Below are 27126 nucleotides of genomic sequence, written 5' to 3' on the forward strand. Positions count from 1 at the left end.
CATGCAACCTACTTTGGATCTATGTTTTAACTATTGAACATATAACTTTGAATTGCAAAACAGGAACCCTAGAGGAGAGAGGTTATTTTCGAAAATAACAAACTAGGGTTTAGGAGTTACATACCTTTCAATTGTTATAGCAAACAATTGACAATCCTCTTGATCTTGATATTTATTTTCTTGGAAGCTTAGCACCACAAATGTAATGCCTCTAATGGAATCACACCCAAGAGCTGGCAAGAAGGAAATTAGAAGGAGAGAGAGAGAGGATGCAATTTTCGGCCCTAGGGTTTCACCAATGAAGGAGAGCAGGCGAAATCAGGAGCTGGGAGGCTCCTTATATAGCTGAGGGATCTAGGGTTTAGGGAAAACCCTAATGTTCCTTTGCTTGGGGCCTAAGCATATCTAAAGGCCTTATCCAAGCCCCTTGGACGAAATCCTTAGGGTTTCCCCCATAGATTTCGTCCACCTCCTTCCAAGGAGGTTTTGGAGCCTTCCACTCAACTATCTGATAATTGCAAACTAGTCCCTACACTTTATAATTAATACTTTTAACCCTAAAATTAATTCTGATTAATTTCTGGCTAACCATTAATTAAACATAATGATTCCTAATTAATATATTAATCTTTTAACATATTAATAAATCATTTATATTGATTTATTAATCTTATAATAAATCAATATCTCTCCTTTCATAATTTCCTTGTCCGGTTGCTAGGTTTGAGGGCAACCCAAAAGGATTGTGCTGCTATCAATTCAAGTACATACCAATTATAATTATGAGCTTAGATACCTAATCCAACAAGGTCAGCTCTCGGTTACCGGTTGAAAGATACCGAAGGGGAGGTTAGCTCCCGGTTACCGGTTGAAATATACCGAAGGGGAAGTTAGCTCTCGGTTACCGGTTGAAAGATACCGAAGGGGAGGTCAGCTATCGGTTACCGGTTGGAAGATACGGAAGGGGTAGGTCGGGCACCCAGATATGTCTGACAGTATGTTTATGTATGTTATGCTATGTTATTATGTGGTAGTGATAGGGGTGAAACAGTCCCCGAATACCGGTTGAAAGATACCGAAGGGGTAGGCCAGTACCTGGATATGCTTGACAGTACGTGATTTGAATGATATGTGGTATGATGGGGAACTCACTAGGTTTCGTGCTTACAATTTTCAGTTTTGGTTTCAGGTACTTCGTTTTCAAAGGAAAGGAGTCGGCTCGATCGCAACGTATCACACTATGGTTTTCGACACATGAGATCTTTGGGATTACACTCTGATATTGTTTTATGATAACATTTTTTAATTATTTCTACCTTGGTTTTTGACATGATATGTTATTATGAATGTTTTATTTCTTATGGTTTTATAATAACTTAATTAAAAACAAAATTTTCAGCCTTAAATTTTGGGATGTTAGAATATATATATATATATATATATATATATATATATATATATATATATATATATATATATATATATATATATGCACACAAATAGGTGTGTATCTATATTGTTTTTATAAAATCGTGTTTGTTTATATATATATATATATATATATATATATATATATATTTATAAAAACGTGTTTGAATAATTTTTTTTAAAATACGTGTTTGTATACATTTTATAAAATCGTGTTTGTATACATTTTATAAAAACATGTTTGAATAATTTTTTATATAATTCGGGTTTGCATATATTTTATAAAATCGTGTTTTTATACATTTTATAAAATGTATACAAACACGTATTATATAAAAAATTATTAAAACACGTTTTTATAAAAAATTCTAAACAAACACGATTTTATAAAAAAATATAGATAAAATAGGTGTTTGTATACATTTTTTTTTTGTAAAATACGTTTTTGTATACATTTTTTTTTTATAAAAACGGATTTGTATATATTTATATACTTAATAAATACTTAATTTTATAACTAGATATTTCATATACAAAAAACTTTTTAAAAAAAGTTTTATATAGAAAATATAAGATTTTTTAGTGAACATACGTTTTTTGGTATAAATATGATTTTATAAAGAAAAAACATATTAGAAACAATTATTTGAGAAAAAAAGTTGTAAAAAGAACTAATATTAGGATAAATTTATAATAAAATTCTAAAATTTGGACAAAAAGGACAAATTTTGGATCAAATTTGTAACAAAATTTAAAATTTGGGCCAAAAGTGTAAATTTTGGACCAAATTTGTAATAAATTTTGAAATTTGGGCCCAAATTGTAACTTTATAAATTTGGATGACCTGTTGACCGGGTTAAATGGTTAAACTGAATACGATTACCGGTATTTGGGAATTAATTGAATAAAAAAAAATATAGAGATTAAATCGATTATGAGGCCAATATGTAGAGACTTCATTGCAGTTTTCCCAAAGTTTATATTTCAAAATATTAAAAAAAATATGTTTATAAAATGACTAAAATGTGGCGAATTTGTACTTTTATTTGTGAGATTCCTCAAATGTAATATCTATAAAGCTCTGAATGTCCTAAAATGTTTACCGATGGACACATAAGATAGTAGAGACACTTTTGCAATAATTTTTGCCATTTTTAAAAGTTGTTAGGATGTAGTAGCTTAGATTGTAGCTGACAAAAAAAAAGGGAGAAGAGATTATTTTCAATAGTAAATCAATAGAGAGAAATGAATAGAAGTTCATTGGTGAACTATATCACCGATAAAGAAGAAGGTAGAGGGGCGGTGTTTAACACCGATAATAAATGCCACATAGGAATACCGCCGACAAGATATGCATGACACCCTTTAGCGTAATATACTTATATCATTCTTCATGACACCCTTTAGCCTAATATACTTATATCATTTTTATTCTAAAGCATTCTGTAATATACTCAAATATTGTACTCATCAAAGTTCAACGTTCAACGTAAAAAAAAACATGATTTGACATAATTTTATAATATCTCAAAAATCAATATCCCAACTTTAAAATTCATAACTTTCAATACCACATCAAAACATTATCCACATAACTTGTAATTACTAAGGTTGGAGGGAATGATGCCACCGAAACCGCACTTCCTTCATTGTCACATAAGCGCCACGTCATTTTTAATACAAAAATGTGGTTCCTTGGTACCTTGCCACACATAAGAAGTGGTGCCACACTTTATTTTAAAAAAAATAATTTAAATAAAAACCTTATTTTTCTCCCCATCCAATCACAAAATGATCAAATTCTCTCCACTCAATCACAAAACACGACCATTTTTTTACCATACTGTGGTCTAAACCGCACCCAAAACACTGTTATGGGGCGGTGTTTCCCTGCCTATGTGGCAAAAAGTGTTGTAAAAACCGCACCACTCTCCATAGCCTAATAAACAAAAATATAGGATGTTGCAAAGCCTGTGTGGTCATCATTCGTAATCTAATGTAACTTATTTTTTAGTCGACCAATTCATATACTTTTTGAGTTTTTTTATCATTTCTATGCTGAAAGTGGCACTAATAAAAAGGATAGGGGTACATTTTGGTCAAAACTCAAAGTAAGGGGAGTAATTTGAAAGTTAATACAAGGTTAAGGTAGAGCAAAAATGGCCGCACTTCTTAAAACCCAGAGGCCAAAAGCCAAAACCCTGCCGCGACTTTGGAGCTGCGAGTTTTTAGGTTTAAATCGTAAGGGACAGATTACAGATACATGGGGAAGAACAAGAACAGGATGAAGCATGAAGCCGGTGGTAGCCAGCATAGTCCGGCTACCGTTTTCGTTGCCAATTTACCCTACACTTTCTCTAATCCACAGGCAAGCTTTTCAGTTCACTTATGTATGCATTTCTTTGTCAATTGTTTTTGTTGTTTAGAGTAAATCACAGGTAATGAACTGTAAATTTGACCTAAATTTCAGCTGGAGGAAACATTCAGCGATGTTGGACCGATTAGGCGGTGTTTTATGGTTACACTGAAAGGTCAGTTTCATGAATTAGTAGGTATCATAGGCTGCGTTGTTTATCTATTTGTGTTCACTTTAATGTCAATGCAATCAAGAAGTGGAAAGGAATGACAGTATGCATAACGAATTCAAACTCCAGAATTTGATTATTGAACTTTATAAATCCTCTGTCTCATAATTGACTAGGAGTTTAGACTTTCTGAGAAGATTCCTAACAATTGTAGGCTTTATAAGACGTATTGCAGTTCGATGTTTATTAAATTAAGAAGCGTTAGGATGAAGTTTAAAAGCAATCTTCACCAATTTGATGATTGAAACATTGTGATCAATACCAGACATTCTAACTGGAACATTGTTTTACAGGATCAACTGTACACCGTGGATTTGGTTATGTTCAATTGTAAGCTATATTTTATGCAACCATTATATGATTATACTATTTCTAGTTTGCTTATTTAATCCTCTTTCTTTTGGCAAATCACCATTAACATTCTTTCTTTTATTTCTTGTTTGTGTTTTAATAACAGTGCTGTGACTGAAGATGCTACACGTGCAATTGAGCTGAAAAATGGTGCATCAGTAGGAGGTCGCACCATTGGAGTTAAACATGCAACACATAGGGCTCCTCTTGAGCAAAGGAGATCTAAAGGGACTGAAGGTTCATATAATATAATTTGCTTTACACTCTCATGTGTCCTTATCAACATTTTCTTTATTTTGATGCATAATTTCTTAAATATACATGCTTTTTAAATCCCTTTATTTTCTGTGACTTGGGGAGTTCAGTGCTCCCTTCTGATGATACCATCAAGGGAAAAGACCATGAGGATGATGTCACTAATGAAGTTATCAAGACAAAAGATGGTAAAGATGCTTCAGTAGTTAACTCTGATGATGTCATCAAAAAAAAAGATGACAAAGATGATTTGTCAGCACCAATAGTAGAGCATAAACAAGCCCCTGATTCCCAAGAAAAAGGTTAGACTTCAACTAGTGCAATACCATTTTTAATATCTTTAAATTATGTTATTGTAGTGTACTATAAATTTAACACATTCTTTCATTAGTACCATTGGAATCTTGAATCTTCTACTATCAACAACATGATCCCCCTCTCTTATATAATTCAGGCAAAATCAAGAAGCCAAAGAAGAAATCTGTGATCAAGAATGATGATTTGTCAGTACCAGTACCAGAACATAAACAAGCTCCTGATTCTGAAGAAAAAGGTTAGACTTCAAATAGTACAAAAAACTATTTGTAAGTTTGTAGTATCTATAAAATTATGTTATTGGAAATGTCTTATGAGTTTAACACATTATTTCATTCGTACAACTAGAATCTTCTACTACCAACAATGTGATCCTCTTTCTCTTACATATTCAGGCAAAATCAAGAAGTCAAAGAAGAAAGCTGTGGTCATCAACAATGATGACAAGGATGATTTGTCAGCACCTGTAGTAGAACATAAACAAGCTCCTGATTCTGAAGAAAAAGGTTAGACTTCAAATAGTACAAAAGAGTATTTGTAAGTTTGTAGTATCTATAAAATTATGTTATTGAAATTTACTAAAAAACTTGGTACAAAAGACTATTATAAGTATTAAGTAATTCTCCCCCCTTATATATATCCAGGCAAAATCAAGAAGCCAAAGAGTAAAGCAGTGATCCCTTTGAAAACTGAACGTGTAGAAGGAATTTCTTCAGAAAAACAGAGGGTTGCTAGGACAGTTGTAATTGGTGGGCTCCTCAATGCTGACATGGCAGAGGAGGTTCACAATATTGCTAAGGAGTGTGGCTCAGTCTCTTCCATAACTTACCCTCTTCCTAAAGATGAAACAACACATCATGGTAAGAAGAATATCTGTAATTCGGCTCATAAAATATACAAGAAATAACAATTTTATAATACACAAGTGTTACATATTTCAGGGCTTTTTCAAGATGGATGCAGATTGGGATCCTCATCTATAGTTTACACCAGTGTCAAATCAGCTCGTGCTTGTGTGGCAAAATTACATCAGAAAAATTTAAGTGGGGCCACAGTTTGGGCTAGACAATTAGGTGGAGAAGTAAGCTTCTATTTAAGATTTATAAACTTTTTTTTAGAAAATTTCACTAAAAACCTAAAATGTTTACATCAGTTGTTTGTTAAGTGTGATCATGTAATGAGTTTTTTTTTACTAGGGTTCCAAGGTACAGAAATGGAAGCTTATAATAAGAAATCTTCCTTTTAAGGTAAATTATGTTAATAACTTATAGTATGAATAGTATCTAATCTATCAAGTGTTTATTGGTTTTTTAATTTTGGTTTTAAATTATGAAATATAAATACAGGCGGATGTTAGTGAGATAAAAGAAATGTTTTCAGCAGCTGGGTTTGTATGGGATGTGTATATTCCCAAAAAACCTGATTCAGGGTATGTCTTTTTGTCTTTATGTTATGCTTCTTTTGTATTTATAAACTTAAAACAGTATTAAAAAAACAAAAAAAAACGACTCAAGGGTGGAAATTAGAAAAGTCACTTTACATGGTTCAGGGACCGATATCGAAACAAAAACCAAATTTAGGGACATGTTTGGGAACATTTAAAGCACAGGGACTAAAATTGTAGTTTACTTTTCCATTACATTAAATATATCTTTTTTTCCAGGCTATCAAAGGGATTTGCATTTGTCAAATTCACCTGCAAGCAGGATGCAGAAAATGTATGGATAATGATAAATAAGTCACACAAAGTTTTTATTTATTTATTATTTTTTCAACTTGAAGTTTTCATAACCTTTTTGTTATTATTTTATTCAGGCAATCCAAAAGTTTAATGGTAAAAATTTAGGTAAAAGGCCAATTGCTGTTGATTGGGCTGTTCCAAAAAATATATATACAGCTGGTATTCAAGATACTCTAAAAGATGGTATAAAGTTTCTCTTTGCAATTTTATTATTTTTAAAACCTTCATTATTATTATTATTATTTTTTCTTTTTATAATTTAATTGTGTTTATATGCTTATTTAATTTACAGAACAGAAAGAAAGTGATGACGAGGATTCTAGTACTGATTTGGAGGACAATGATAAGGAAACAGACAAAAACACCAAACATGCAAATGTTCCGGAAGCTTCCAATTCAGATTCAGAAGAAGTAAATTTTGATGAAGAAGCAGATGTTACACAAAAAGTTCTAAATAACTTTCTTTCTTCATCAAATGAACCTATGGATCCTGTCATTGATGATCATATTTCTCCCCAAAAGAAACAAAAAGATGAAGCAAACAACAAAACACCTACAACACCTAAAAACATTCCAATTGTATCAAAACCTGAAAATTCAACAAAATTTGAAAAAAAAATTAAAACTCCCGAAGAGGAAGAAGAAGATTTACAAAAAACTCTCTTTATCTCCAATCTTCCATTTGATGTTACAAATGAGGAAGTAAAGCAACGATTTGCAGGATTTGGTGAAGTCCAATCCTTTGTTCCTGTTCTTCATCCAATCACCAAGTAATGATTTGAAAATTTTCTATTTAGTTTAAGGGCAAATTAGTAATTTTATTAAATATTGTTTAAAATTAAACCTGCAGGAGACCAAGGGGAACTGGATTTCTAAAGTTTAAAACTGTTGAGGCAACCGATTCTGCTTTTTCAGCATCAACTGTAGCTGATTTGGGCATTATTTTAAAAGGAAGACAATTAAAAGTTTTAAAAGCTTTAAATAAAAAGGCAGCTCATGATAAAGAAGTAGAAAAGACAAAAAAAGAAGAACATGATCACCGTAATCTCTACTTAGCTAAAGTACATTGCTCTTTTACTATTTCAATATTTTTCAATTAAAATTAACCCGAAAAGAAGATTTAAATTAATTAATTTTTTTTATGTTTTTGTTTTTTATAGGAAGGTCTTATTGTTGAAGGTACTCCAGCTGCTGAAGGTGTTTCAGATAGTGACATGTCAAAACGCCGATCGTAAGTAGTAAATTTTTTTTTTGACTTGTGAAAATTAAAAAAAGGGTAAAATGGTCATTTCATGTATTAATTTTAGGTTGGAGCAAAAGAAGGCAACAAAACTACAATCACCAAACTTCCATGTTTCAAGGACAAGACTGATCATGTACAATGTACCAAAGTCAATGAATGACAAACAACTAAAAAGACTTTGTATAGATGCAGTTACATCACGTGCCACAAAACAAAAACCCACAATCCGACAGGTATTTTTACACTTTTAACCCTCGGGGTTCCGTTTTCTACATTTCTTACCCTTGATATGTTTTGTAGATTAAGTTATTGAAGGATTCCAACAAAGGAAAAGAAGTTTCAAAGAATCATTCTCGTGGGGTTGCTTTTATTGAGTTCACAGAACACGAACACGCACTTGTTGCTCTTAGAGTTCTCAATAATAATCCTGGTATGTTTTTCACAACTTTAATCCCTTATCATTGAGTAATTTACAATTTTGGTCCCTAAAAGTTCTATTACAAAACCTCAAATAAGGACCAAAATTGCAAAACTCAACAATACTCGGGGACCAAAAATGTAAATTTTACTCTTGGTTTTAATAAATATATTGTTTATGGAAAAACAGAAACTTTTACTCGTGAGCATCGACCAATTGTCGAATTTGCCCTCGATAATATTCAAACATTGAGGCAACGAAACGAGAAGATTGAATCTCAACAGCAAGGATTTGGTAACAATACAGAAAACAAAGTAAAAAATACGGATTTTCAAAAACCACCCTTTGACCGGTCAAACCACAATTTAAATAAGCGCAAACCCCAAACGACGATGTCAAAAGTGGAAACTGAAAAACCTGCTAAGAAACAAAAGGAACATATGGAGGTCCAACAAGAAGGAAAAAAACCGAAAAGTGGGGGTGCTGCCTTCGAGCGGCCACCTCCGGTGGCTGATGTTCACCGGAAAAAGAGGCTGAGGGACCAGAAAGAGGCGGCGGTGGGTGAAGATTTGGGTTCAAAAAGAAGGAAAAATAAAGACCCGTTAGGGCAAGACACAACGGATAAACTCGATATGCTTATTGAACAATACCGGTCAAAATTTTCCGGTAACCGGACCACCAAAAGTGGCGGTGAAACCGACGGGCCCAGGCGGCTCGGGCGGTGGTTTCAGTCATAGTTAGTCAAAAGAGAATTTTATTGGTTATGTTAGATTTTACTATCTGTTTGAGTTGAATTTGGAACATTAATGATGATGAGTGATGACCCTTGAATTGAGGCTGGTTTTAGTGTTGGGACCATTTTGGTTGGATGGGCCACTGTTGTGAATGGTCACACATAGTGGGTGTAAGCATGTGTTTTGCATTTAGTAGTTGTATCAATTTAAATCATCTTAAATGCGGAAAGTACAAGCATTTCATGCATGACAAATTGAGAATACATGGTTATTAGATATATATAATCGACTGGTTTTGAAAAGAACGCCATTTGATTTGACTTTGTGTGTGACACCCATGTGGGTTACATGGCTTTTGCTTATTTGATTATTTAACAACTTATGCGTGTTGTAAATAGGTTAAAATATCGATTATTACGTAAAATTTTGAGTTTTTATGTTTGGTTATATATAATTTATATTTATAATTATTATATTAATATATACACCCACCTGTCCTACTAGCTCTATCATTGTTTGGATTGTTACACTTTCTAGTAGTCTTAAATAAAGGAATTAAAAAGAGGGTATTTTGGTCAATCTATTAGTTAGGTCGGTTTAAATGAGTTTTAATGGGAGGTTGGTAGTAGTGAGTTGTATCTTTGAACGTATTTAGTGAGTATTCACTTTGGGAGAGATCTTGACCTCTTTTAATAATACAAAAATTAGTCTATCAATTCTTGCAATTAAACCCTAGGCTATAGTCTATACAATGGACCAACTATGGAAATTGTTGAGAAGAGATCACATGGATCATCATTGTCTTTTATTCTTGCGTATACATAAATGATGCTTTATAATAAACACCTTGCACGTTTCAGTGATACCAGAAACCGTTTCATATTTGGTTGCTTAATAAATACTCTTGAATTGGATATTTTTTGAACACCTAGATTTGTATTGGTTGCAACTAATAACAAATTCATTTCCTAAATTTTTTTTTTGGATATGGGCAAGGAGACACAAAAAGATGGCATTGGTCTTTGCATAATCTACAAGTCATACCCTTTTGGTTAGAAAATCCAACTAGGGTAGCATAAATCTTAAAAAATAATTGTTAAAGTTGTTATTGATTGAATAATGCATTATGTGCTTAAGTCATGAAAAGAGTAATATGCTTAAACTTTTCTTGGTTAATCTTTATTTAATCCAATAGAGTATGATAGAATAAAGTTTTGGTCGACTTACAATCATGGGATTGTGATTGATGTTTCCAATTAAATTCTTTTACACAATATACTTTTTTACATAATTCAATTTATATGTAAAATAATATTTTTTTATTCATCGTTCATCATCATATAGAAAGACAATATTAAAGAAGAAATGAAAGGCGGATGGAGTATAGTATAGGCAGCCAGGTATGCAAATTGTGTCATCACATGGTATGCTTTTGTCAATTCATGCATTTAAATGATTAATAATTGAACCATTTTTGGTTGCTTTATTCCTTTGTAACTTCGTTCTTATCAAAGTAGATATCAACACCGACTCTATTTTTATCATATCCAGTGTTTATTTATTCACAAATTCTATTATTTAATAAATAAATATGTATGACTATGAGTCTTGTATACCTAAAAAAGAGATGAACAAAATATTTTTAGGTGACCAAGTAAGATAAAATCCAAAATTCCGTATTTAGACACAATTTTTTTTTTCTCCAAAAGATAAATTATAATATAGTTCGTCTATAGTTATTAGATGTTATAAAAATGTAGAAATAATTCTGGGTTATGTATTTGAAGATATGATTATTCAAATACTTTTCTTTTTCTGAATAAATAAAAAAAAAACAATGTTGTAAAAATCCCGATTAGGTCCCGATTAATCTCCGATTAATCCCTAGACGCTACTCGACCAATTAGAGAGCGCCTAGCGATTAATCCATGCATACAAAATGACTGAAACAGTACAACCCGATTAAATTTTAACACTTTAAAGAAGTTATATCTCAATAGAAACTATTTGAGGTATGATTAGTGTTGTATTTATCATATTAACCTATTTTGTTATGATATTAGTAGTATTTATGAACTTTTATATGATATTAGTCCTATTTAATTTTTTAAAATCTAACAAATTATCAATTAATGGTCCCCGATTAATCTCCTCCTAACCGATTAATCCCTTAACCCCAGTCCACCGACTAGCTAACGTCAAACGATTTTTACAACCTTGAAAAAAAGATATTTAAATAATTACAAGTCATGTAGGTATGTTTATTGCTAAGAAATCCAAAAAAATTTGGATCATGTATTATCTCTTATTGGTGCGTAAAAGTAAGGTTTCTTGATGCGTCTAAACTTTTTTTTATTCCTTCAATTTTATAGATAACTAATTATATTATATATACTTATTAAAAAATATTTTCAAAATAATGTTTTAATTCTTAATTAGAAGAACTCTAAATGCTTTAAGAATTTAAATCAATACATTTTAGGCAACTTATAAATATTTAAATTTTCTGCCCTCCACATTATAACAATTATAAATACAAGAAAACTTAAATTAATCCTATTTTTGTAGTTGCATAATTTGAAATCAAAGTTTCAAACAAACTTATAAAATGAAAAGAACTAAAAAGAGAAAATTGATCTAAAATATGGAGAATGGTCCTACTCTATAAGGTCATTATCGTACACGCCATAAACTTAAATTTTTGGATAAATTTATTTCAAAATGGGACCTTTGATAATAACACAACTTACCAACAAAAATCTATTACAATGTCAAGACAATCATAAAGTTAAGATCCAAAAAGGAAAAATAAAAGATTTGGAAACAACAATCTTCATATTTACATGTATTTGAATGATTTATTCACCCAAATGTGGCACATGCAAAAGCAATTGGTATGGTTTACATGTATTTGAATGATTTATTTATAAAAACTATAGTTTCCAACATTATATAAATGTTATAAGTAATATTTGTTGTAAGTTGATGATATATACTTAATTATAATCTATTTGTAATTTATGAGGGGTTATTGAGTTTCTTATGGAGGTAGAAAAACAAAAGGAAGTCAAGAATATATAAGAATTACAATTTAAAAAAAAAATCCTAATCTAATCATTTGATATTCCATCGAGACAATGAAGTATAAACAACCAAAAAATTAAGAAAACATGGCATATATAAAATATAAATTTAACTCTCTTTGATCTTTTATCCCACATTGCTAAGTAATAAATAAGTGAAGTAATAAAAATAATGATTCTGTAAATATAAATACAAAGGTTAATTTCTTATTTATTTATTTTTTCCCCAAACAGAATTATTTAACCTTATTTAGATATCATATAACCTTCTAAATTATATATTTTGTAAAAACATTATATTTTGAGTATACCGTAGTTTTTTAATCATATTATAACACATTTATCGTTTACAAAGATAAAAAATGGATAAAAATGTGTTTGCAACCCGATTCTATATATTATCATGGTCACTCGATGTGGCCATTTTTCCATCTTCAGTTCAGATCTTTTATTTCGGTCAATAAAAACTATATTTTTTGGTGGTTACAATATTTGATAATGAAAATTTCTTTTAAAAATGGCTTTATTGACCAAAGTAAACATACTTGTTAAACCGAAGAAAAAAAGAAAAAATCAAATTGTAATGTTGTCTTTTAGAATTTACCCTGTAAAAGACACTTGCAAATACAAGTTGTAAGGTACAACTCTACATTGCATGAAAATATATTATCAAGAAAGAAATCAAGCATAGCATGGGCCATGGGGGCATAGCAAGAGTATATGAGGAATGAAATCTTACGACAAAGTCCCTTTTGTGCCCATGCCCTTATGAAGGCATGAACCACATTATCACGTTCTTTCAAACTGGCTTCCACCGATATTTTTTTAAAAAACATATTTTATTTTAACTATCTCAAGTATAATTAATATCTTTAATTCTAAAATCATTTGATTCACAATATATTTATTTTACCCGTTAACTATAGCTTTTCTCAAAATTTAATTCGATTAATTTTAGTTAATTAGTAGAAATACATGATAGTCATAAAGATAATTTAAAGATCCACAATGTTTTATTTATTTATTTATTGTGGGTAGTTAAAATACAATAGCTTTTAAATAAGATTCCAATTTATATTTATATATTTGTTTGGAATTAATCATTATGAGTTCTTTCTGACATTGGTTTATATAAAATTTTCAATTTTATTCAGTTAAATAATATTTTAAACCATTTAATAACTACACAAGATATTATTATTAAAGTATATATCATTACCCCGCACTCCCACATATGCCCCTAAATACACACGATGCCAAGTTTTACATTACCTAATATACTTTTTCAATATTATCCAATATGACAAAAGACAAGTTTTTGATAAATACAAGAGCATTTATTCATGTCACATGATTCAGTTAAAGACAAAGGTACAAACAATTTGACCACAAGGACACACTTTACCACTTTATCATATCTCTCATATGCACATGATTTGTCACCCTCGGAGGGGTTGTTTGTACTTTGTAGCAATTGAAGCTTTTGTAGCAAATAAATTTATAGGGTATGAAGTGTGTTAAATCGTACTTTTATTAGAGATGCGATTATAGAACAAACAAGGCCTTTTATGGAAATATTTGAGCATAACAGGGAAAACAAATATGTTAGTGATATATAAAATAAGTTTATGTTTGTTTAAATAAATCTGAATAAAAACAACCATATAAAACTTACCAACAAAAATGATTTGGGAATTTCGTAAAGCGTAAAACCCCTCTACGGCTCTACTACGAAAAAATTATTGGAACATATAACTAGCTTATTTGCAAACATGGAAGGATCCTATGCACAAAGGAACCCTCCATACATCATACTATATATTCAAAAGTCAAAACCATAGTGTAAGTTACCTCATAAAGCTTGTACCATTGAAAGATCCAACCTTACCATTTTTATTTCTTGAAAACCCAAGAAATTAATCATGTTTTCATGAACTGACCCTTGATCCACCCATGTCTACCGACACTCCCAATCCCTCGAATATTGATGGAGAGCATATTCATGGTGGATCCACATAACCTTCTACCCTATTAATTATTGTGTTAATATCTTTTTCATAACCCTTCATAGTTCATACTATAATCCAAAGCCTTATCCACTTCATAATATGAAAATCTCTTTGATCATAGAAAAACCATCATATTCCATACGCCTAGAATTTATAGACATGAATGAACCCAAATTATGAATTAAGTCCCACCCAAGTCTCCTTTAGCCTTTTCTGATCGGAAAAGAACCATAGTAGGTTGCAATACCCACCAACTACTTGCCTTTATACCTTTCTAAAAGACCCGATCAAAGGAGTATCATGAATGGCTACAACATCAACCCTTGTCGAGTTGTAGAGCCCAATTCACCCTTTGACCTTATAGTCGTTAGACATACCAAACATGGGGTCCCTCTCCAATATAATTTAAGTATTTTGCTCATGTATATTATTCTCTTGAACTCGTGTAACCTAAGTAAGAAAGATAACATAATCATAATTCGGTAGTATTAATTAAACTCTCTCTCTCTCTCTCTCATGTTCTTCGGTGGACGTAGTCAATTATTGATTACTGTGGTTGTGTGAACCACATAATTTTTTTTTTTGTTTTTTGTTTTGTTTTTTTTGCATTATTACTCTGAGTGGAATTATTAATCGTTTATTGACATGCTTAAACCTTATCAATCTCGACTTGAATAGTTTCCTCCTTGCCTTTATTAACCACTAGTTGTTAGAAAAAAATCGGGGTTTCGATTTCTTGGATTCCACTGAGTGTCGTGATACACTTTCAGATTAAAGTATTTCGATGGTACAATCAAAATCTTCAATCGGATAAAACTCAATGATTGAATGAAGAATAGAGAATGAATAAAGTTTATGATCTTGTGTGTACTAGAACAATGACCAAAAACAGGTGATTCAGATGAGAGTCTCATCGTAAGTAGAGGGGAACGTACTTTCCCGCGACATGGTGGTAAAAGTAGGTTGCTACTAAGAGAAGGTCACCGCAACTTAGACTGAGGAGACCACAAAGTATTTAAGGCTACATTGTGCAGTAAACATAACACCGTGGTGCGATTTCGAGAACATAAGACATGTTATAACCTGTTAAGAGCTCATTTCCGATCATTTTTCTCTTGAAAATCGGTTGGAGAGCTAAGAGGTGGCAATTTTGATGCCAAAACCATGCCAAGATGAGTTAGAGATAGAGCATAACAAGGATTAACATTCTTATACTCTTGAGGTAAAGATTTCTCCTTTGATTAAGCTTTGATTTTTAAATGGTAAAATTGATAGATTGGTTGAATTGATCAACCTATAACTTGATTATGATGTTATTGAGAGTGTTTAAAAGCTTTAATCAAGATTTGGGGGTGATTTCCATGGTGAAATCCATCCATAGAGAGTTAGGGTTTCAAACCATAACTAGTGAGATTAGTGAATTGACGCATTAGAGATTAAAGTGAAATGATATAGTTAGTATGTGATGCTTAATTCATTGGATAAAATAGATTTAAAGGAAAAAGAAGAAATATGAGAGTTATGATCAATTAAGTTATCACTTTTATATATAGAGGGTTAATAGGCTAAGACAATATCTAAGGAGATTGATATGTGTATGAATAGGCCTTGAGCAAAGAAGATGGATCAAGATGCATAAATTGAAGAATGGAGCCAAGGGTAGTTAGTTTTCACTAACTAACAAGGCAAGTTATAATTCACCCTCTCACTAGATTATGTATCTATGCTTATATTTTAATGTTATTATGTATGTTTTCTTGTATGTTAATGGTATTGTGTTAAATACCCATACAATAGTAGATAAAGATAAAATGTGATTACATGAAATGTAATCTTGTAAATGATTATGCAAACATGATTAAATGTTAAAGGTATTATGCTAAATACATATAGACTAATAGATGAACGTAGAGTATGATTATATGAATAATAACTTATGAATGATTATGTATGTGTGAGTAGATGTTGGTGGTGTTGTGTTAAATACCCAATATATGTATTATGCTATCATAGATGATTAGATCGGTTGTGTATAAATGAGAATATAGAGGCAGAAGGCAAGAAGAAACAAGTGTAAAGATGACATATGACAAAGTTAGAGGAAAAAGTATGCCATAGAATGAGAAGAGAGTATGAGGTGAGAGAGAAGGGCATAAGGAGAGGTATATAAATAGAGTAGAACAAGAAGAAAGAGATGAGGTGGGAAGGATAAATGAGAGGAGCCGGAAAGAGGCTGAGATATAGTATAAATAGAGCATGAGGCGAGTAAAAGAAGAGATGAGAATGCATGAGATGAGATAGAGTAAGAGTAATGAAAGAAAGAACAAAGTAGTAGAGTACGAACGCAAATTAAAGTATGACTCACCAGACGTATGGTCTGATGTAGATTCTTTCACGTGTTGGAGGTGTAGGTAGTAGCTGTTGTACGAGAGGAGTTAGGAGCACAAGGACTTGGACTAGAAGTAGTTTTTATTTTTAGTGTACCCTTGTTGTTTGACATTATGATTATGTTTTATTGTAAAACCAATATTAGACTAGGATGTAAAGTGATTTTCTTTTGAGTTATAGAATTCCACATTTGTTTATAAAACTATGATAATCCCTAGATACTTAGATGGAAAAAATTTGGGTCGTTACAGACTCTATCCCTTGAATCCTAATGGGGGTATGGGCACTAATCCACGTAAAACCAAGTCAGCCAAAGAACCCGATCTAATAAAAAGTCATAAAAAACAAATAAATGTGGGTCGGTAGTCAGCCCATCAAGATTTACTGACCACGTACACCAGGAATCATCCTATCTCCTGTACATAACCTATAAAGCAATATCCTAGGAAACACGGAAAAGGCAACCTTATTTTATTATAAGGGTCTTACCCTTACAAACCTTGGGACCAAAGAATGTCCCAAAAGAGAAGACCATTGGCTGGGTAAAACCTCAACTATAAAACGAACCTCGATCTCTCCGGAAGGAGTAAGCAATATTTAGCAATTTTACTCAAATCCATCCAAAATATGACATCTAACATAGGCATCAGAGAGTAATACCGGGTACCATCCCCGATATGGCTTTCTAACCTAGCTTTGTCAATTCTGCACAACGTGACATCTAGAGTGCTCATTGGAGGAAGCCTACATCAAGGGTGGCTAGATACCCACCAAGATCTTGTTGGGTTTTGAGCACTATAACACTTCCTAAGTGCACATGCAACCCTAAATGCTTTGGGTCTATGTTTTCTCTAATTATACATGCATTTTCTTTTTCTAAAGCATTCACCCTAGCTAGCATACAATTGAAGCTATATATAATCAAAACATAGTTAGGATGCTTACCTCTTGAGTAGGGTAGAGTTCTTGAACTTTGGAAACTTGAGCACCTCAAGTGTGATGCTCTAATGGTTCACAAACACCAATATACAAAGGAGGTTCTAAGAGAATAAGTTACTTGACTCTTTTGAAGGTGCAACCAATTTTTGTGCATGGAGGGGGCTATTTATAGTTGTGGCAAGTGCTAGGGTTAGACTTTGCAAATCCTAATGATCCATGACTTTCCACATTCCTATGATCCATGGGTTTAACCTCCATGGACTATCCATGGGTTATATTATTGGTTTAGCCCACTTACATAATCATAGATCACTTAGATTATACTATAAGTATCATTGATTTACAATTTTACATAATCAATCCCTCCATATTTAATTAGTCTCTTTTGACCAAAAAATTAATTCCAAATTAATTCTTGGACAATACAATTAAATAACTATATTAATATATTATACTTATAATATATTAATAAATCGTAAATAACCTTATTCTCATAAAACAATCCCATCAAATTGCACTGGTGAAGGCAACCCAAAAGGACCATGCTACTATCGGGTCAAGTACATACAATTTATAGTTACGGGCTTAGACACAAAATCCAACAGTCTCCCACTTGGATAAGTCTAATCACTATAATTGCCTATGCACTTCAGGATCCGACTTAGCAATCGTAAGCTTCCAAAAGCCGCTGTCAACTCTGACCCAGTCAGTGACGCATCCTTTAGATAAGGGATCATATAATCCTCTATTCTTAAGATATCAGCCGGAAAAATACATGGAACAATGTCATACTCATTGTCCAACAGTTTGTTTCCCGATTTCCGATTCGTCTGACATAGAACATAACTGAACACATCAATTTAGTTCTGACCGGGCCCGACACATAAGTCAAAATAGAATCATCGAGGGGCCCAAGATATCGCTTTTAATCCTCTTAGGATAAAGGGGAACATATAAACTTCGACTCATATGCTTGTACTAACTATTCATTGAATTATACACAACAACACGTTTTATAACATCGAGTTACCGATGCGTTTTCATACTATCAATGTACAACCAACTCATATATCTAGGTTTGAAGATTTATATGATATTATCGTCTCACGATCACTCGTGATAAATTCCATGAAGTGATCCAAGTGAGCGCAGATTGAATCCAATACTTAAATCTTATTTCAGAAGTACTCATGAATGGTGTAGCAAACCTGTTGCTATGCCTAACTCCTTAAACAATCATACAAGCCAATTCATGATAGTCTTCTTTCATACCTACTTCCAAAGTATGATCGACTATGGATAGTTTGAATAATCTTATTATTCTGGAAGTCAAAACATGCAAAGTGAAAAACAAGAATAATACTAATCCTATATGGCCCCAAAACTTGTGAGCGTAAATAAAACACCTTTTATTTAATCACCATATTGATTATTCATTATTAATTGTATAATATTTCGAATGATCAACTTGATACTTGAATTAAAACAATAGTTATCCCATGCTCCAAGCATGCATACTATGTTTACCTATGGTCCTTACTTTGTGAAATAAATCAATTTGATAACATTTCCAATTAAACTCATTTCACAATTCCAAATCTTTAAGTGTAAGAATACCAAATTCTTGCCACTATTAGAATGTGTTAGTTCTAAACTATTATGCACAAATTCCTTTTGTAATGTCTAGGTACAAAAAGTCACAAAGACTTGACCAACGATATTACAAAACTTTCCACTGGAAATTGTTACATGACAATTCCAAGGAAGTGAAGTCTCAAATTCAAAGTACATTCTTTTGAACATCCTTCTTGCATAAAAGTTTCTAACTTTCTCAATATCCAACTCCCATTATGGAGACTTTTCCATAACTGCCATATGACTATCTATTCTTAACAGAATCCTATCTATTTAGAATTATATCAACATGGCCCATTCATTACTATTCTTCCAACTATCCATAAGCAACCAATCCTTAGCAAACTTTAGATTGTCCTTGACAGTTGTTTAACCACTTTAGTCGTATCTGGTTCTAGTCCTTTTTCCCTCTTAATGCCTAGGCATTTGGAAAATTAGAACACGTGAATATTATGGCATATGCAATCGATCCTATATCCAAAGCATATGGGACACGATTCATGATGTCTTACATAAAGACGTGATACTTGAGCAGTCTTTTGCTATAATATTTCTATTTGTCATATTCTCACAATTTGAACTACGAAGAGGGATGCCGTAATCATAATCGAATTTTGAGAACGCAATTAACATTTCCATATATAAAATTTCCTTATGTCGAATCTTTTCAACATAACATTCACATATGTCCTTGACTAAATTTGATTAAAAATCTCACAATCTAAGCTTTTAGATTTGAAATGAAGTATAATTTCCTCTCCCTTAATTATAGCAAAACAACTTTTCAAACCCTACAAATTTGCTAATTGAAACCTTTGTTTTCTATAATTAACATTGCTAACTTGCAACATGCTCCCACTAGCATAACAATTATTTTTTGTTACTAGCATAACTTTTATGCTCCCACTAGCCTTGACATGTATCCAAAATCGGCTGGACTTCTAGAATTAAATACTAATTGACTTTCTTACCAAAGTTTAGATTTTTGATATGAGATGCTTCGGTAAACCTTTATCCAAGCTCATACACCTTTTATTAGAAAGCTCATATGTATGTCTAAACTATTTCAGAACTTACAATAATAAGTTCTGAATGTCCAAACTTTATTTGCCATTTCTCACAATTCAAACTATGAAGAGGGATACCGTAATCATAAATGAATTTGAGAATGCAAATATCACAATTGCTAACTCTTAAATTCTACTTAGTGAAAGCATTTCCTCACAATCATTTTCATGAATCAGAGAGAAAACCTTATGACACTTAGATCTTATAGTGTATGTGTTCCTATCCATGTGAATTTGTCATAACCATAATCACAAGACAAGGTTAGTGACAAAATCTACTTCATATGGACTGAACTTACTCAATCTTAATTTCTTGCTACTTGGCAGCACAAGGGCCTACCATGTCTTCCAAGTTGTTTAGCAGATCACTCTTACTGATCAATGAACTTTCACTGATCAAGGTGCTTTGCCTTATGCAAACAATTAGAACTCATAAAACTCACATGTATAGTCAACTTTAATTGAAATGGGCACATAAACAAGAATATGTCAACACGATAGGTTACAAACCTCAAGTCGTGTGCTAGTGATAACAATAGGTTTATTCTTGATTAGTTCTTGAAACTTGTCAAGATCTTTAAGACTCCCACTGACCTCTTGACATATAAGATTCTCTTGTTAAGATACATTCTTGATTCATCTTCTTAGTCATACGAGTGCACTAAGATGTCCATAGAGGATCAACTGTGATATGGTTTTCCTAATCATTAAGATGATCATAAAACATGATACTCAAGTACTCTCCCATCCTTTCAGATTGGAGAAACTTTTATCTTTCTGCCTAATTTGATTCTTTCGATTCGTCCTGCTATTCTTTGAAACTTTTTCAATGATTCAGAATTATACTTAATCTTGTAAGCATAACCATATTTACTAAGCTTTAGTAAGTCATGACGAATAGTCTTATCGTTCTTTGTGGTGGACCTGGGCCAGTGCACAACCAAGTGTACCTGATTCCCTAGTCCTTCTCTTGACTCACATATACATGTGAACAAGGAATTAATCTTAATTTACCAAAGATGAAAGTTATCATTCATCATACAATACAAGTTGCATGATTCCAAGTTTCTACCCAACTAAAACTTAGGTGATGAGAATCTTTCCTTATTTGGTCAATTTTGACACTACCACATACGAAAGAATCAAATCCATATTGCTAACGATAGAAATATACAAACATCAATTTTCATAAATGCCATTGCAAGGAGATATAGAATAAGATAAAAAACAAAATTTTATTTATTTATAAAATGTGGAAAACTTTTCCTTACAATGCAATTACATATTGAACTATGCTATTAAAAATTTCTATGCAATCTATCATAACTCCTAGGCAACAGCTCAAAAATCCGATCATCGAACCATGCGATCGAAATCCATCTCTTCGCAATCAGATTCAGGTTGCTCTTCCTTTAAGTTTCATTTCTTTTCTTCGATCCTACAAACATCAAAATGCGACCATGTCACATCATGTATTAAGAATCTCCAAATAGGAACTTAATAGAGTTAGAAAGTGGACCTACTTGAAGCAGAGTCAAACCTTTTTGACTTTACCATCCTTATGGTCCATCAAGTAGATACGACAGCTTCGCAAACAATGTCCCTTCTCTTGGCAATAGAAGCAAACAAATTTTTTTGGAATGGTACACAGAACAATCTTAGACTTAGCTATTCTATTTACCATTTGGTCAATTGACTTGACCATGTATGATCCCTTTCCATTGGGAAGAGAAAACTTTTCTAGACTTCCAGTGTTTCCATTGCCAATGTCAATGGAATTTTGGGGAGCAGATATTCCAATCAAGTTTGCTTTACTATTGCGCCAAATCATTACTGATTCAACCACAATTAGAAAATAGGTAAGATCGATAAGGGTCATGTCGTGATCTGTCATATAGTAATATTTAATGAACTCACCATATGACCCTGGAAGTGATTAAAGAACCCAGTCAACAACCAACTTCCTCGAGACAACGACACCCAATACTCCAGCCTGTCAATATGTGACTTCATCTCCAAGATGTGAGTAGACACAGACCTTCCATCTGGATGTTTCAATGCAAGTAGGGCTTGAGTGACCTTGAACTTTTCAAGTGGTTGAACTTGTGGGTTGGGGATAATGATTGGAGGAGGTGGAGGAAGTGAAACATGATATTGTGGAATATCATCTTCATGTCGAATGCTTTTTCCAACAGATTCGGGAAGACCATAGTTGTCTAATCTAGACATCTATAAAGAGAGCAATTCAAGTTAGTTGATTTAAGTCCTTAATATAACACCCAAAAGGAAATATTATGGCTAGGACCCAACACAATATCTTTTCAATTGCGAAGAGGGATGCCATAATCCAATTGTAAAATATTTGAAGGTAGGTAAATGATGATTTACCAATTTCCACCATGAAAAACGAAATAGATTATTAAGTTTTAATTGGTTTGAAATTCCTAGATCTTTGAGATTCATTGAAATTTTCAATGGCATGTTTAAATCTCGAGTGTGCCCTTCAAGTTTGTGATTGGGATGCCGAGGATCACAAACAAGATGTGAATAACCATGCAAATTATCTTGGTACACACGATGTTACAGATCACCTAGTCATTGTGCCGGTTAACTATACACGCTCCAATGATCTATGATTAACACCAAGTTACCCTTTGCCACACATTTTCAGTCCCAGATTAGTGTGCCGGTTAACTATACATGCTACACTAACGACTTAACAAAGGTGCAAAGTGTAATTTCATGGATTAACACCATTCCACACTTTTCCTAAAGTAACTAAGATTGGGAGTTTTAATAAAAGTTTAGTTACTTTATATTTTTATCATAATACTCTCAATGAGGGAGAATTAATCTCCTATCCTATCCGTTCGGCTAACAACCCTCCACCAGTCAAGGAAGCGGTGGGTGAGAGTGGACACCCATTAAACTGCCATTTTATAGGCAGTAACCTTATACCTCCCTTATAGATCAGTTTCGTGAATGAGGCCTACTAACAGTAAGACTGACTTGTCTTATACATATATATAAGTATTAAACTTTAATATTATAATAGTATAAGGGTAGAATTTTAACTTTTAAAACTCTAGGGTATGATTTGGAATTAAAGTATTCAAAGGTGAGACTTTACAAATTCCAAAACTTGAGGGCAAGTTTTGAAATATTCAAAAAAAACTTTTGGAATCCATAACATATGAGTTTAATATAGGCTTTAATGAAAAGACTCTTGAAATTCCATAACTTGAGGACAAGTTATGGAGTTTATAAAACTATTTATGGGAGAAAGACTCTTCAAATACATAACCTATGACTTTAATGATATTTTAAAAAGAAAACTTTTCATTTTCCATAACTTGAGGACAAGTTATGGAGTACATTAAAGGCCATAAAGATCATCAAATAAACTAACAAGCATGTCAAATAACGTCCATGATCTATATTAAACTCATATGAACAAGATAATTCATATCAAACAAATTTCATGTAATTAGCATAATCATATAAACAAATACAAAACATGAAACTTCGACAATTATCTTCTAAATTGGATAAGCATGATCATTACCACATCAAAAACAAGTTTATAAGTTCAAAAACAGTTTAGGGTAATGTTCCTAGTCCAAATCCAACCTTACAAGTCAAAAAACTGCACTCTAGAGCACCAACTCGTCGAGTGCAAGAACTAACTCGACGAGTTGGTCAGAATTGTGCTTGGACTCGGCGAGTCCCCCAGTGAACTCGGTGAGTCCACAATCCAGAACAACAGAAAATCAAATTTTCAAGCTTAAACAAAAAGTAGCATCAAGTATAATTGAAAACAACCCTAGGCTCTGATATCACTGTTGGGTTTTGAGCACTATAACACTTCCTAAGTGCACATGCAACCCTAAATGCTTTGGGTCTATGTTTTCTCTAATTATACATGCATTTAATATTTCCAAAGCATTCACCCTAACTAGCATACAATTGAAGCTATATATAATCAAAACATAATTAGGATGCTTACCTTTTGAATAGGGTAGAGTTCTTGACCTTTGGAAACTTGAGCACCTCAAGTGTGATGCCTCTAATGGTTCATAAACACCAATATGCAAAGGAAGTTCTAAGAGAATAAGTTACTTGACTCTTTTGAAGGTGCAACCGATTTTGGTGCATTGACGGGGCTATTTATAGTTGTTGCAAGTGCTAGGGTTACACTTTGCAAACCCTAATGATCCATGACTTTCCACATTCCTATGATCCATGGGTTTAACCTCCACGGAATCCATGTGTTATATTATTGGTTTAGCCCACTTACATAATCATGGATCACTTAGCCCATACTATAAGTATCATTGATTTACATAATCAATCCCTCCATATTTAATTAGTCTCTTTTGACCACAAAATTAATTCCAAATTAATTCTTGGACAATACTAATTAAATAACCATATTAATATATTATAATTATAATATATTAATAAATCGTAAATAACCTTATTCTTATAAAACAATCCCATCAAATTGCACTGGTGAAGGCAACCCAAAAGGACCATGCTACTATCGAGTCAAGTACATACCAGTTATAGTTATGGGCTTAGACACCAAATCCAACAGATCTCACATAGAAACATTGGCACCATCTATATAAAAACATGAAAAACAAGCAAAACACTTCGTTCCGTCTTTCTGATACACCTTGTAGCCTAACTAATCCCTGCCTTTACTCCAATGGCCACAATAACTATGACCGCATGGCCCCTCGTAGCATCCTCATCCCAGTAACAAACACCACCTAATACGTAACCAAATGTGCAACCTGAGGCAGAGGTAAACGACCAAACGGTAGGAAAAACTAAGAATTCTAGGCAAGCAATTTTAGTCACAATGGAAAAAACGATTAGTTTGAGCACGTTCGGGAGAAATGTGTCCGGAAGACCTACAAGACCAACCCCCATAAACAATGACATGACAATGCAGACATTACCACCTTTGCTACAACAACATTTTACAAATACCGTGATTACCTAATAGAACATACCACCATACATGCCATTTCCGCCACCATTCCTATACGTACATTACCAAGCATACCGACCTCCCCATCATCAACAAACATATGCTTTACAACGCACACATGGAGGACAATCAGTGCATCATCTGCAATAAACCACACAACTGGAAAACAACAATAGAAAAAATAGCACAAATAGAGATGCAAGTTGTATACGGGTCTTGAGGTCAAACAACTCACCTTTAATAAGAAGCACACTTGAGTAACCACTACCAGTCAGGATGAATATACCATAAATCATGAAGTAAGACGGGACGGTAGATATAGAAGACCTTATTGAGAACTATAGATGGACAACTGACTCTTATTATCTGGACGGAAAATATTGGTGCATATTATTCTCGACTATTTTATCAGGCGCACCATGATTATGGTACAAAGGTTTACCAATTGAAAGCATATACGAGTTCAATCAGCTCAGGGAAGAATTCATGGGACATTTCATCCAAAAAAGAAGATACGCGGTAGATGCACAAGATATATTGGCGAGAAGACAAACCTTTAAGTACCTTCGTTCGCAGATCCAAAAAAGCCACACTCAACATACTAGAGAAAGCAGTTAACATGGTGATATCCACATTCATATATGGGTTGCATCTGGGAACCCTAGTTAAAAAATTAATTGGCAAACAACCGTCATCAGGGAAAGAAATGATGGAGAGAGAGTTCATTGGTATATGAAACAAGAAGACACATCATCTGGGAAATTCAAAACTGACCAGGGAGAAAAGGTAAACCGGGCACCTTATGCTAGAAGGCACACATTGGCAACTACAAGACACTAAAGTATAAAGCAAACCCGATCAAATCATTTTCCACACCTGAATCGCAATCCATCAACAACTAGACATGGCGCTCAAAACGAGGTAGCCACGGTAAATGAAAACAAGAACACATGAGGTAAAAGTGGAGAGAAGATAGGAAATGATATGTGCATATTTAGTTATAAAATTCATGCATTATCTTAATACTTTATATTGTTTTTGTCTCAAATATTAAACAAAAGGTAATTAATTAGTTTGAAATTTCATTTTCAGCAACAAAGACATGCTCGGAAGAAAAAGAAAGCAGAATAAGCGATTGGAAGCTTGGAATTTGGATTTTAAAGAAAGAAGATAAAAATGAAGAAGAACTCAATGTGTTTATCCTAAAACTCGACGAGTTGATATGAAGAATCCCGACAAAATAGTACCCTGCCGTACACGCGATTTTAATGAAGAACACGACAAGTTTGGGTCCTCCAACTCGAAGTGTTGCGCCTATTTTCAAAATCTATTTAAGGATCGTTTCTGTTCGAAACCCTAACGAATGCTTGGAGTTTTTATCAACTTTTGGAGGCCACAGACATTCTCAAGAATCTTTGGAACTCAGAATTCGACTAGAGGCTATTTGTGAAGAGACCAAAGGCAATTAATCATTAATTTTTCTTAATTCTTTGTATGAATGATGTTTGCAACATTGAATTTTGTGTTTATGGTTTTATTTGCTGAAGTTATGGGTTAAAACACCATACTTTCGTTTAGAATATATGATCTTGTGACTATGTGTTGATTAATGGGTTTGGATTATATTGATTTGGTTATTTATCTTTTTAAGCTTGTTAAAAGATCCTTATGTGTTAATGACAATTATTTTCTGTTAATTACTAAGTATATTGAGTTGTATGAACATCTGCTTGATTGTTTTCCTCTTATGTTTTTTGTGAAAACAAGATTATAAGCCTAGTGTTGTGAACATAACCTAGGGTTAATTAGAAAATAAGTAAATTAATAATGTGTGAGCATGTATGATGACCAACCATATATGAGTTAATTGAACCAACCAATTTAATTAACTACTAATACAAGTCTTGTTTGATTCGAATTGAATACTAGTAAGTTC

The 27126-nt window shown here is 32.7% G+C and overlaps 1 protein-coding gene across 1 annotated transcript; it reads left to right on the forward strand.

Moving 5' to 3' along the window:
* Positions 1 to 3595: 3595 nt before the first annotated feature.
* Positions 3596 to 9375, forward strand: LOC111919070 (uncharacterized). Its single transcript, XM_023914676.3, has 19 exons — positions 3596 to 3796; positions 3899 to 3959; positions 4307 to 4343; positions 4471 to 4601; positions 4730 to 4921; positions 5074 to 5172; positions 5330 to 5440; positions 5579 to 5794; positions 5876 to 6015; positions 6131 to 6181; positions 6281 to 6363; positions 6598 to 6652; positions 6750 to 6858; positions 6968 to 7445; positions 7526 to 7736; positions 7836 to 7906; positions 7983 to 8151; positions 8219 to 8348; positions 8526 to 9375. The coding sequence occupies exons 1-19, from the start codon at positions 3692 to 3694 to the stop codon at positions 9071 to 9073; spliced, it is 2997 nt and encodes a 998-aa protein (XP_023770444.1). The 5' UTR covers positions 3596 to 3691; the 3' UTR covers positions 9074 to 9375.
* Positions 9376 to 27126: the final 17751 nt, after the last annotated feature.

The sequence above is a fragment of the Lactuca sativa genome, chromosome 7 (assembly GCF_002870075.4).
Source record: "Lactuca sativa cultivar Salinas chromosome 7, Lsat_Salinas_v11, whole genome shotgun sequence".
In the NCBI taxonomy this organism is placed as follows: domain Eukaryota; kingdom Viridiplantae; phylum Streptophyta; class Magnoliopsida; order Asterales; family Asteraceae; genus Lactuca; species Lactuca sativa.